Genomic DNA, 12,701 nt, shown 5'->3' with positions numbered 1-12,701 from the left:
TAGACGATAGTGCAGAGGCTACCTTTATAGATTACTTAACATCTGGACAATATAGGCTATCAGGAGCCCCCATCTAACCCACTCTCAGTCTCATTAAATGTCCTATGTTCAAAATGTTATTACATAAAATACAATAACTTCAACATTATGTTACTACTGGGCAATACATGATGATCATTCCACATAATGTCCTAGTAATGGCAATGTTGACATATGCATAATACATTTAATTTTAGGCCATTAGTCTGCATAAGAAAAGCTTTATTTCTCATCTTTGTTACATTATTATTGAGTATTGAGTGTCATAGGTGTCTACAAAAGTGTGACACTTCCAAAAAGTGCAACAATGTGCCTAAAACAGAAAAAATAGATGTCATCATCATCATACCCAGAGCAGTAGCTGGCTGGACAAATGGTGCTTTAAAGACGACTAGAAAAAAACGATGTCAAATCATGACGTCGGTGAATTTCAAGTCGGAAAGTCGAAGCTCTAGAAAGATGCCCGAGTTTCCGACTTGGAATTCCGAGTTGGATGACCGTTCAAAACGATTTTTCCCAGTCGGAGTTCACAGCTGTCTTGACCAAACTGAAGTCGGATGTCGGAGATTTCCAAGTTTCCAGTTCCCAGTTACAATACCTCTCGCTAAGCACTGTTAAGTCAAATACCTCTAATGCTGCGTTCAAAACAACTGGGAACTCGGAAATGTCTGACTTCTGACTTCAGTGCGTTCAAGACAACTGGGAACTCAGAAAAAACGAGCTCCGACTGGGAAAGATCTTTTGAATGGTTATCCAACTCAGAATTCCATGTGGAGAACTTGGGCCTCTTGGTGCTTTCAAGACAACTGGGAACAAAAAAATAATGAGGTCAAATAATGACGTCAGTGATCTTCAGGTCGGAAAGTCAGAGCTGTAGAAAGAGTTTCCGATTTCGAATTCCGAGTTGGATGACCGTTCAAAACGATTTTTCCCAGTCGGAGCTCGTTTTTTCAGAGTTCCCAGTTGTCTTGAACGCACTGAAGTCAGAAGTTGGAGATTTGGTGAGGGCACTAGAAAAGTCTGCAGCACCCAGCCTCACCCTACTGGACTCGGAAATCAAATGTCTACTGTTTGCAGATAATCTGCTACTTCTATCCCTAACTAAGGAGGGCCGACAGCAGCACCTATATATTCTGCACAGATTCTGTCAGACTTGGGCCCTGACAGTGAATCTCAGTAAGACAGAAATAATGGTGTTCCAAAAAAGGTCCAGTAGCCAGGACAACAAATACAAATTCTATCCACAATTGCCCTAGAGCAGTGGTTCCCAACCAGGGGTACTAGGACCCCTGGGGGTAACTGACCTATCCACAGGGGGTACTTGAGAATACTCATGAGACCATAGGCCTACTGGTAAAATGCAATTCCCCTCTATGGTTATGAGGTCTGGGTTCCACTCACCAACCAATAATTCACAAAATGAGACAAACACCCAATTGAGACTTTGCATGCAGAATTCTGAAAAAAGATACTTTGTGTACAACGCAAAATCACAAACAATGCATGCAGAGCCGAATTAGAACTATACCCGCTAGTTATCAAAATCCAGAAAAGAGCTGTTAAGTTCTACGAAGCAATGCCCACACATTTCACCACAAAGCCCTCATCTACAAAGAGATGAACCTACAGAAGAGTCCCCTCAGCCAGCTGGTTCTGGGGCTCTGTTCACAAACACAAATAGACCCCACAGAACCCCAGGACAGCAACACAATTAGACCCAAACAAATTGTGAGAAAGCAAAAAGATAACTATTTGACACACTGGAAAGAACAACCAAAAAATGGAGCAAATTGGAACTCTATCTGGCCCTAAACAGAGAGTACACAGTGGTAGAATCCCTGACCACTGTGACTGACCCAAAATTAAGAAAATCCTTGAATATGTACAGACTCAGTGAGCATAGCCTTGCTATTGAGAGAGCCCGCCATAGGCAGACTTGGCTCGAGAGAGAAGAAGGGCTGTGTGCCCACTGCCCACAATTTTTTGGGGTGAAAACTGAGCTGCACTTCCTAACCTCCTGCCAAATGTATGACCACATTAGATACATATTTGCCACAGATCACACAGACCCACAAAGAGTTCGAAAACAAATCAAGCATTGATAAACTCCCATATCTGTTAGGCGAAATACAGCAGTGTGCAATCAAAGCAGCAAGATTCCATCCTTGTCGGCTGGCTAAGGAGTATCAGTGTCTCTGAGGGGTATTTGGCCTGGTTTGCTAACTAACTCTCTCAAAGAGTGCAGTGTATAAAGTCAGAACATCTGCAATCCCAGCCACTGCCTGTCACCAAGGGAGTACCCCAAGGCTCGATCCTAGGCCCTACACTCTTCTCAATTTACATCAACAATATAGCTCAGGCAGTAGGAAGCTCACTCATCCATTTATATGCAGATGATACAGTCTTATACTCATCTGGCCCCTTCCCAGATTTTGTGCTAAACGCTCTACAACAAAGCTTTCTTAGTGTCCAACAAGCTTTCTCTGCCCTTAACCTTGTTCTGAACACCTCCAAAACAAAGGTCATGTGGTTTGGTAAGAAGAATGCCCCTCTCCCAACCGTTGTGATTACTACCTCTGAGGGTTTAGAGCTTGAAGTAGTCACCTCATACAAGTATTTGGGAGTATGGCTAGACAGTACACTGCCCTTCTCTCAGCACATATTAAAGCTGCAGGCATAAGGTTAAATCTAGACTTGGTTTCCTCTATCGTAATCGCTTCTCTTTCACCACAGCTGCCAAACTAACTGTGATTCAGATGACCATCCTACCCATGCTAGATTACGGAGACGTAAATGTATAGATCGGCAGGTAAGGGTGCTCTCGAGCGGCTAGATGTTCTTTACCATTCGGCCATCAGATTTGCCACCAATGCTCCTTATAGGACACATCACTGCACTCTATACTCCTCTGTAAACTGGTCATCTCTGTATACCCGTCGCAAGACCCACTGGTTGATGCTTATTTACAAAACCGTCTTAGGCCTCACTCCCCCCTATCTGAGATACCTGCTGCAGCCCTCTTCCTCCACGTTCTCCCGAGTGGCGCAGTGGTAGCTGTGCCACTAGAGATCCTGGTTCGAATCCAGGCTCTGTCTTAGCCGGCCGCGACCGGGAGACCCATGGGGCGGCGCACAATTGGCCCAGCGTCGTCCAGGGTAGGGGAGGGAATGGCCGGCAGGGATGTAGCTCAGTTGGTAGAGCATGGCGTTTGCAACGCCAGGGTTGTGGGTTCGATTCCCACGGGGGCCAGTATGAAAAATAAAAAATAATGTATGCACTCACTTAACTGTAAGTCGCTCTGGATAAGAGCGTCTGCTAAATGACTAAAATGTAATGTAAATGTAACATACAACACCCGTTCTGCCAGTCACATTCTGTTAAAGGTCCCCGAAGCACACACATCCCTGTGTCGCTCCTCTTTCCAGTTCGCTGCAGCTAGCGACTGGAACGAGCTGCAAAAAACATTCAAATTGGACAGTTTTATCTCCATCTCTTCATTCAAAGACTAAATCATGGACACTCTTACTGGCTGCTTCGCGTGATGTATTGTTGTCTCTACCTTTGTGCTGTTGTCTGTGCCCAATAATGTTTGTACCATGTCTTGTGCTGCTGCCATGTTGTGTTGCTACCATGTTGTTTTCATGTTGGGTTGCTACCTTGCTGTGTTGTCGTGTGTTGCTGCCATGCTATGTATGTGTTGTCTCTCTTGTTGTGATATGTATTTGGTCCTATATTTATATTTATATATAGGTCCCCGCAGGAAGCCTTTTGCCTTTTGGTAGGCGGTCAATGTAAATAAGAATTTGTTCTTAACTGACTTGACTAGTTAAATAAAGGTTAAATAATGTAAAATTTAAAAGGCTTGTGGCCCATTGCCATGGGAAAAGGGCAACCAGTGGAGCACAAACAACATTGTAAATAGCATTTCACTTGCTTTAGCAATGCAAACCCATGTTTCCCATGCCAATAAAGCCCATTTCAATTGAATTGTTTTCTGAGAATTGATTTCCTAGTTTTGAACGCTGCATCTTTGTAAAGCTTTCGTCTTCTGACCTGAAGATCACTGACGTCATGAATTGACTTCGTTTTTTTCCCGAGTTCCCAGTTGTCTTGAAAGCACCACAAGAGGCGGGTGTTGAGTAGATTTCATGATAAACAGAGTAGCTAACGTTTGCTATCTAACTTGGCGGCCATCAATTGATTTCCCTACGGCCAAGCTTGGGGTATAGCTATCATCATTATTACCTAATTCTTGTGTGGAAGAGACAACAACGCATCAGGTAAATCTGTAGAGATAGTAGGAAACAATACTTGAGAGACATTATCAGCTAGCTAACGTAACGTTGGCGTAGTTAGCTATTCTCCCTTTAGTTTTAAACTGATGTTACTCAATGTGAGATAGCTAGCTACATGTTACTTCACTGTTTTTTTTATGTGTTCCATTTTCACTGATGGAAATACTATATCTAGCTAGATAGCTAACTAGGTAGTTGAACTAGCTAGCAACTACTGACTAGCTAGGCAGACAGTTGTATAACGATAGCTAGCTGATGTAAACATCCTGTCAATCGAGGCTTCTCTCACGTCAACAAGTCCTAAATGCAGTAACGACGAGCTAGCTTATTAAGCTAGCCATTTATTTTTGATAGAAGCTGTGTGGATGCCTAGATAGCTAGCTACATTACGTAAAGACAATGTTTGTCAGGTGGGTTGAGCGGATCATCTATGTAAATATAGCAGATCGGTAGCGAGAGGATTCAGCAAGGATGGATGAAGCTTTCTAGAAAGTTGCCTCTAACTAGAGATAACTATGCTGGTGTTGTATAAGTCATCCCCCCTGATTCAGTTCCACATTAACACAATAGTGTAGCTTTTATTTTTTCTTTTTTCTTTTAAGTTAAGTTATTGAAAATTATGATGGCTCATTCATATCCTACTTCAACATAAATTGGCAATGGCACTATTTTTGTAACATCACCATCATTAATCCTCAATTACTTTGTTGCTCACTAATTGGACATCAGGGTAATGTTATAACAAATGTAGGCCTGTTTCAACTGTTTGTGATCAAATCAAACTCATCCAGACATTAAGTGCATGACTGAAGCTTCTCTGGATGTCCCTCAAGCCTAAGTGTTCTGTAGTCTGATTCTGAATTTCTGATGCTGTTCAAATGTACGAGGCCTAATGCTTGTTCTGTTTGATTAAACTGTAAAGTAAGCACAAACTCATGGCCTCATCTAGGTTGCCTTGGGCAAAATATGGGTATTAACTTAGCCTAGCTCTTATAGAATTGTGGCCTACATTCAGATGCCATGCATTTGTACATTGTTATTTCTATCATACCCTGGACATTCCTGTAATTTCCCCAGTTTAATCAGTCATCACACTCACTAACTAGTTGGATAGCTCTCCTCTGCCTTAGATTACCCAGTCATTTGACAGGCTTATTTTTATTGCACTGTCTGGCCAGTTGGTTTTGGAGCAGGTGGGCCAGCCTCCTAATCATCTTATGTTCAAATTAGAGACACCTGACATGCATGGTGATCTCACACAGGCCTGGTCAGCTGACCTGGGAAAGTGAAGCCTAGTAGGCCGAAGTATGGATGGCAGGTCTGGACAGCTGGTGGCATAGCAGTCCTGCTCCCTAGGCTTGTTTGTTTTCAGACTCAGTTCCAGAGGCACGTGTAGTAGTCAGGTGAGGTTTATGTTGTTGTAGAGTCTGTTAGGGAAAGTGTTAGGCTAATCTGTAGCCAAGTTAATTGCGCTGCATTGCTGACATATCTAGTTTTACAGGCCTTTTAACTGTGCCAATAATATCAGCTCCTCTTGTGTCATTTGGCCAGTCAATCTCCTTTATGCTGAAGTGAATTGTAGTAAGGAGGACTATAGAGTTACATTTCTCATTGACATAGACTAAGTTGGCAATGTGCTTGTTTTATTTATAGGCTAGTGAGATTAGCTTGGGTTAGTGCTTGTGTTGTCAGGTGAATGAATTGAAGCCATAGAAATGTCATGATGCAATCGACTGTGATTAATGTGCATGCATGTGTTTGTATTTTATAATTATGATGTTGGAGGCTAAATGTTAATGCATCAATGTTTGAGTGAAGCAGGCTGTCTATAATTAACCTAGCACTTGTTAATGGCTACACACTGTCACACTGTTAGTGTTTTTCATTCGCCTGAGAAAGTAGCAATTTCCAAGTAGGACCACATGCAAGATATGCTTGTCATCTTTTCTCTTCCCTTTTTCTTGTAGACCGTTGGACCTGACAGAAGAGCTCTCTGTAGGTGGAACCTCCCCACTGTCATCAGCAGGTAATCATTAATAATGTCCCTACTCTTCGCCCTGCTGCCATAGGTTCTGTTTTTCTGTAAATATTGGTGGCTTTTAGAGGTCATTTCTGTTTGTCAGACCGCCAACTCATTGCTAAACTCCCTAATGTTTACTGTTGTGAGTGTGTTAGGATAATAAACATTAGAAATGTTTATCATCTAACACACATTTAGGTGAAGGGTGGTTTGAAAGCAAATGCCATTGTTTTTGTCTTAAATCCCTGTAAATGTAATATTATTGTAGCCTCAGAGGCAGTAGCCTTAGCTTAAACTCAGCGTTATCCAGCTATGCTGTTGAATGCTGTCTGCATCTGTCATATTTAGCATACAAATTCACTTCATTGAAAAGATCTAGGGTCTACCATGACGAGTGAATACTGAGATTTTTTTTTTAGGATAAATTAATTTACTTGAATGCATCAGCAGCTGAAGTGCGAGGCAGCTGCTGTATCATGTTGCAGTGTGTGGGTATTGAACTGACTGTCAGTGAACTGATAGGCCTGTGTGTGTTCTTCCCACAGAGTGGCTGAGTGAGTCCAAGGCCCGTGGTGAGTGGAGCTCCTACCCCAGGCCCCCCATCCAAAGGTCGAGCCAGCATGTCCAGCGACCCCCCTCCTCCCTACCCTGGAGGTCCCAGCGCCCCTCTTATCGAGGAGAAGAATGGACAGCCAGTCGTTCCGGGTACAATTATTCTCTGTCTCTTAATGTGTATGCTGTGGGGGAAAAAAACGTTAGTTTGGGACAAGACTACAAAAACACATTTTAAGAGACTATTTTAAGAATGGACAGAAGTCCAGGGTAGGAACCATTCACAGGCATGCCTGTGAACTTCAAAATACCATCTGGTGTCTTTGACTGGTCTGCTGCTTTGTATTTGCACTGTAGCTGACTAGCTGTAGGGTAACTGGTGTGAATTTGCATAATTGCCTCTAAATGCTTCCCATATCAGCTCTTGTGTGGCTGGTTAGAGAAAGGCAAAGAGAAACATCACCAGGGAAACTTTGAAAGTAGGCCCTGTCTGTAAACAAATCTTTCTTTGTCTGGGCTCCCCCTTCACCCCAGGTTTCCTGACAACAAAATACTTTTTTGACCAGCCAAAGGAATGCGATCAACAAAGTGTATTTGTTACAAACTGAGTAACAAATCCTTGAGAATTGGAGAGCTATGAAAAAGCACTAGTGTGGCTATTCTGGCATCAGTAACAGATGATGATGCATGTCCTCAATAATGGGCGAATGCCTTACTTGATTTAAGCCCAACATAAGTAATGTTGCTTCAATCAATCATTGGTGTGAAAGCTCACAAATAAATCCTTCTTGTTTGTCTGTGTTTTCTCTCCCAGGCTCGGCGGACCCTGTAACGACGGGTCCTCCTCAGGGGCACCCCCTGCCTCCAGACTATGGCCCTCCACCCTATGAGGCCACGCCGCTACAGCCAGGCTTCCTGCCACCACATGTCCCAGGAGATATGCCCATGCCACATGGTAGGCAGACACTGGTCTACAGAGGAGAATGAAATAAGATGGGCGAATCTAAATGCATACTCATGATGTTTGGCATAGCACCTGCATACAGAACATAAACAGTACATACCTCCTTGCGTTTTTTACCCTACAGGTGGCTTCTACCCTCCGCCGGGTCACTTCGGCCATGCCATGCCGGGGCAGTTTGGCCCTGGGCCCATTCAATTTGGGCCTGTGGCAGGTCAGACGGCTCACACGGTGCTGGCACCCCCGGGGACAGCTACCACAGTGACCGTGCTACAGGGGGAGATGTTCCAGTCAGCACCCGTACAGACTGTGTGTCACCACTGCCAGCTGCCCATCGTCACCCGCATCAACCACAGCGTGGGCCTCATGAACGCGGTCTTCTGTCTCTTCTGCTTCTTTGTTGGGTAAGAGGAGGAATCGGTGGACTACATTGGATAGAGGTTATGTAAGGGATAATCAACGAGTGGCTATACGTTCTATGGAAAAGAACGAACGATGTGGAAGGTGTTCCATGACGCACTAGCGGAGTGGAACTGACCTTCCACGGAGTTACATTATTTTCCAGAGAGCGCATAGAGCCACGAGTTGATTATCCCCTTTATACCATGGCTATAATTTAACACATTTGCCGCTAGAAATGTGTTCAACATCCACTGAAGTAGCTAGCAAGTTTACTAGATACAGTGCCTTCAGAAAGTATTCTTACCCCTTGACTTATTCAACATTTTGTTGTTACAGCCTGAATTCAAAATGGATTAAATGTGTTATTTTTTTCACATCTACACATAATGCCCCATAATAACAAAGTGAAAACATGTTTTTAGAAATGTTAGCAGATTTATTGAAAATGAAATACAGAAATATTTCATATACATAAGTAATCACACCCCTGAGTCAATACTTTGTAGAAGCACCTTTGGCAGCGATTACAGCTGTGAGTCTTTCTGGGTAAGTCTCTAAGAGCTTTCCACACCTGGATTGCACGACATTTGCCCATTTTATTATTTTCAAAATTCTTCAAGCTCTGTCAAATTGGTTGTTCTTCAAGTACATTTAAGTCAAAACTGTAACTCAGCCACTCAAAAAAATTCACTGTCTTCTTGGTTAGCAACTCCAGTGTAGATTTGCCTTTTGTTTTAGGTTATTGTCCTGCTGAAAGGTGAATTCATCTCCCACTGTCTGGTGGAAAGCAGACTGAATCAGGTTTTCCTCTAGGATTTTGCCAGTGCTTAGCTCCATTCTGTTTATTTTTTATCCTGAAACTCCCCAGGCCTTAACGATTACAAGAATACTCATAACATGATGCAGCCACCACTATGCTTGAAAATATGGAGAGTGGTACTCAGTAATGTGTTCTATTGGATTTGCCCCAAACAAAACACTTTGTATTCAAGAAAAAAAGTTACTTGTTTTGCCACATTTTTTGCAGAATTACTTTAATGCCTTGTTGCAAACAGGATGCATGCTTTGGAATATTTATATTCTGTACAGGCTTCCTCCTTTTCACTCTGTCAATTAGGTTAGTATTGTGGAGTAACTGCAATGTTGTTGATCCATCCTTAGTTTTCTCCTATCACAGCCATTCAACTCTGTAACTGTTTTAATGTCACCATTGGCTTCATGGTGAAATCCCTGAGCGGTTTCCTTCCTCTCCAGCAACTGAGTTAGGAAGGACGCCTGTATCTTTGTAGTGACTGGGTGTATTGATACACCATCCAAAGTGTAATTAATAAATTCACCATGCTCAAAGGGATATTCAATGGCTTCTTTTTTTTTTTTTTTTTACCCATATACCAATAGGTGCCCTTCTTTGAGAGGCATTGGAAAACCTCCCTGGTCTTTGGTTGAACCTGTGTTTTGAAATTCACGGCTCGACTGAGGGACCTTACAATTATCTGTAGCTCAGCTGATAGAGCACGGCGCTTGTAACGCCAAGGTAGTGGTTTCGATCCCCGGGACCACCCATACACAAAAAAAGAAAAATGTATGCGCGCATGACTGTAAGTCGCTTTGGATAAAAGCGTCTGCTAAATGGCTTATTATTATTTATCTGAATGTGTGGGGTATAAAGATGAGGTAGTCATTCAAAAATCATGTTAAACACTATATTATTTCACACAGTGAGTCCATGCAACTTTTTATGTGACGTGTTAAGAAATATTTTACTCTTGAACTTTATTTAGTCTAGCCAAGACAAAGGGGTTGAATATTTATTGACTCAGCTTTAAATTGTTTATTAATTAGTAAAAATTAAAAAAAAAACATAATTCCACTTTGACATTATGGGGTATTGTGTGTTTGTGTAGGCCAGTGACACAAAAATCTCAATTGAATCCATTTTAAATTCAGGCTGTAACACAACCAAATGTGGAAAAAGTAAAGGGGTGTAAATACTTTCTGAAGACATTGTAGCTACAGTAGTTGCTTTGGTAACCAAACAGACTTGCTAGTTTAGCTAACCAAACCATCAGTCCTGCTTGCTATTATGAAAATCGAATGCACCAATGCCAATAATGTTTTCAATTAAACTTTTGCTTTCAAAAGCAGCTCGAACATAGAATTCTACTGTGCGCCATAGGGAAATAATGTAAGCTCTAGAATGCCCTTCAAGCCAATCAGAAACGAGTATTCAACAATGCCTTAGTATAAACACAGAGTAATATACTACGGCAGGAAATATTTGATTTCAGGCCAAACACCACAGAATGAAATGAAGTGTAGCAGCGGGTTGTTAGCTATAATAAGACTATTGATTTTGGTCTGTTTTCTCTGGTGGTTTATGTTTCATCATTCTTTCTCTCTCTCCTATACCACAGGTGTGATCTGGGCTGCTGCTTGATTCCCTGTCTGATCGATGATCTCAAGGATGTGATACACACCTGCCCCTACTGCAAGGGCTACATCTACACATACAAGCGTATCTGCTAACCACCAACAGACAGACACGTGTATATATATATATTATGCACACATTAACTCACAGCTCCTCATGGTGGTAGTTGCAGCCTCTGTTCTTTCTCCAACATTTGCTCAGTGTGTCGTGCTTCATTTAGCCCTCCTAACTGTACCTTCACTTTCTAATGTACTTACTCTATATCAGAGTAGGCTGGTGGGAGGAGCGGTAAGAGGACAGGCTCATTGTAATGGCTGGAATGGAATCCATGGAACGTCCAACACGTTGTGTCCATGTGTTCGATTTGTTTGGTACTATTCCATTGATTCCATTCCAGCCATTACAATGAGCCTGTCCTCCTATAGCTCCTCCCACCAGCCTCCTCTACTATATATATATATTTATATTTTCCAGACTCGCTTACATAGCTATGTACAGGCATTTAGATAAGTGCTAGATAGACACATCACACAGGACTGAACCTGATCTAAAAACAGAAACCTAGAACAGTTGAGAAAAGATGAGTTGCATACTTTAGAAAAATGTATTTGGTTACGGGAAGGCTTGGAATTTGACATTTTTAGGAGCGAAATGGAGGAGTAGAGAGGAAGCTCACACTTTGGGCAAGCTGTAAAAATTTGTCACTTTAATTTAATCAAAATCCTCAGCAATTGCAGGGTCAGTATTTTTTGTTTTTGTAATTATTTAATCTATTTTAATATGTTAATATTGAAGACAACGAAGGTTAGGTCCACGTCTGAGACCTACTTTATGTTTATGTTCTAATCACCCTGTTTGTCCTACAACCTAAATAATGTATATCCCTTTTAAATGTTACAAGTAAATAACCATGTATCAGATTTGTCCTGACAAACTCGAGTCGGTAAAACTGAGTTTGTTAATTTATTTAGTTTGTTTGTTTTGCTCACCTGGGAGTGGTTAAGTGAGAGAAGTATCTGTTACTATCTTTTTTAATCCTCTCTGTGATTTAGATAGTCACTCGATGTCCAGGGATTTTTTGCTAGAGCTGTTACACAATAATACCATTCATGTCCATATTAATGTATTCAATTTTGATAATGAAGCAAATGTTTGCTTGCATAATGGTATTGCGAATACGCACGTTACCAGGTGAAATGTCATACATTCATAAAACCATAATTGCCATGACTTTACTGTAGTTTTTATTTATTTAAGCGGTTTGGGCTGTCATTCAGTTAACTACTTTATAGCCTTGCTTATCATTAAGACACAACTGGAAATGAGACTAGCTAGTTTTTGTAAGACTTTTGTCAGTAACTTGGACTATATGTCATATTAAGGATAATTTATATTTGGCTTTGTGTCAAATGAAGTGTCGGCGTGAACCTGATCTTTACTCATAATCCTGTACTTTCCACAATCACATCTGTCACTCTGATGTAGGGCTACATTGAGCTTCAACATTCATGCCTTCACTGAGCATGACCGTGCACATGTCAGAGGCTGAGATTTTCTAGTTGATCTATCAGTCCACAGTGATAAACAGGTTTCCTTGTATTTTTCAGCGAAGCCGACCTGGCTGGCAGAGTCCAATCTGCTCTGCTGGAGGGGCTCATTAGAATGATGAAGCGCTCTGCATATTATCACCGTAATCTTGTGCACTCGTCCTCTCTCAGGCCATATGTCCAGTCTGTGTCAAGCTGTTCTGCTTGCCCACATACCGCTCTGTCCTGTCCAATCCTAAACAGATTATCCTTTCCCCCGATCATGGCTGTCGGCCGATGTTCAGAGGGAATAATTAAAGTAGAGCGCATCCAGTTTTTTTCCCCTCATCAGTGTTTTACTACTTTTTTTGATGGGTTACATAACTTATTTAATGATAAACAATGTCCTTCACATTCAACCTCATCTCAAATACTTTCGTTCATATTTAGCATTTCTGTGCATAAACCTGCTACA

General features: G+C 41.8%; 1 protein-coding gene across 3 annotated transcripts; it reads left to right on the top strand.

The window, feature by feature from the left end:
• Positions 1–4,154: 4,154 nt before the first annotated feature.
• LOC311149218 (cell death-inducing p53-target protein 1-like) lies at positions 4,155–11,930 on the top strand. Of its 3 annotated transcripts, none has more exons than XM_084186303.1 (7): positions 4,155–4,319; positions 5,597–5,737; positions 6,302–6,360; positions 6,900–7,059; positions 7,721–7,861; positions 7,995–8,271; positions 10,684–11,930. In XM_084186303.1, exons 4-7 carry the CDS (start codon positions 6,975–6,977, stop codon positions 10,793–10,795), a joined length of 615 nt encoding a protein of 204 aa, XP_084042429.1. In that variant the 5' UTR covers positions 4,155–4,319; positions 5,597–5,737; positions 6,302–6,360; positions 6,900–6,974; the 3' UTR covers positions 10,796–11,930. The 3 variants fall into 3 exon arrangements, with proteins under 3 accessions (XP_084042429.1, XP_084042428.1, XP_084042427.1); XM_084186302.1 differs by having other exon boundaries at positions 5,565–5,737; XM_084186301.1 differs by lacking the exon at positions 5,597–5,737.
• Positions 11,931–12,701: the final 771 nt, after the last annotated feature.

This window comes from Coregonus lavaretus (assembly GCF_964263955.1).
Source record: "Coregonus lavaretus genome assembly, chromosome: 2".
Classification (NCBI taxonomy): Eukaryota; Metazoa; Chordata; class Actinopteri; order Salmoniformes; family Salmonidae; genus Coregonus; species Coregonus lavaretus.
Note: the sequence above shows the minus strand (reverse complement) of the source record. Positions and strands in the feature narration are given on the sequence as shown.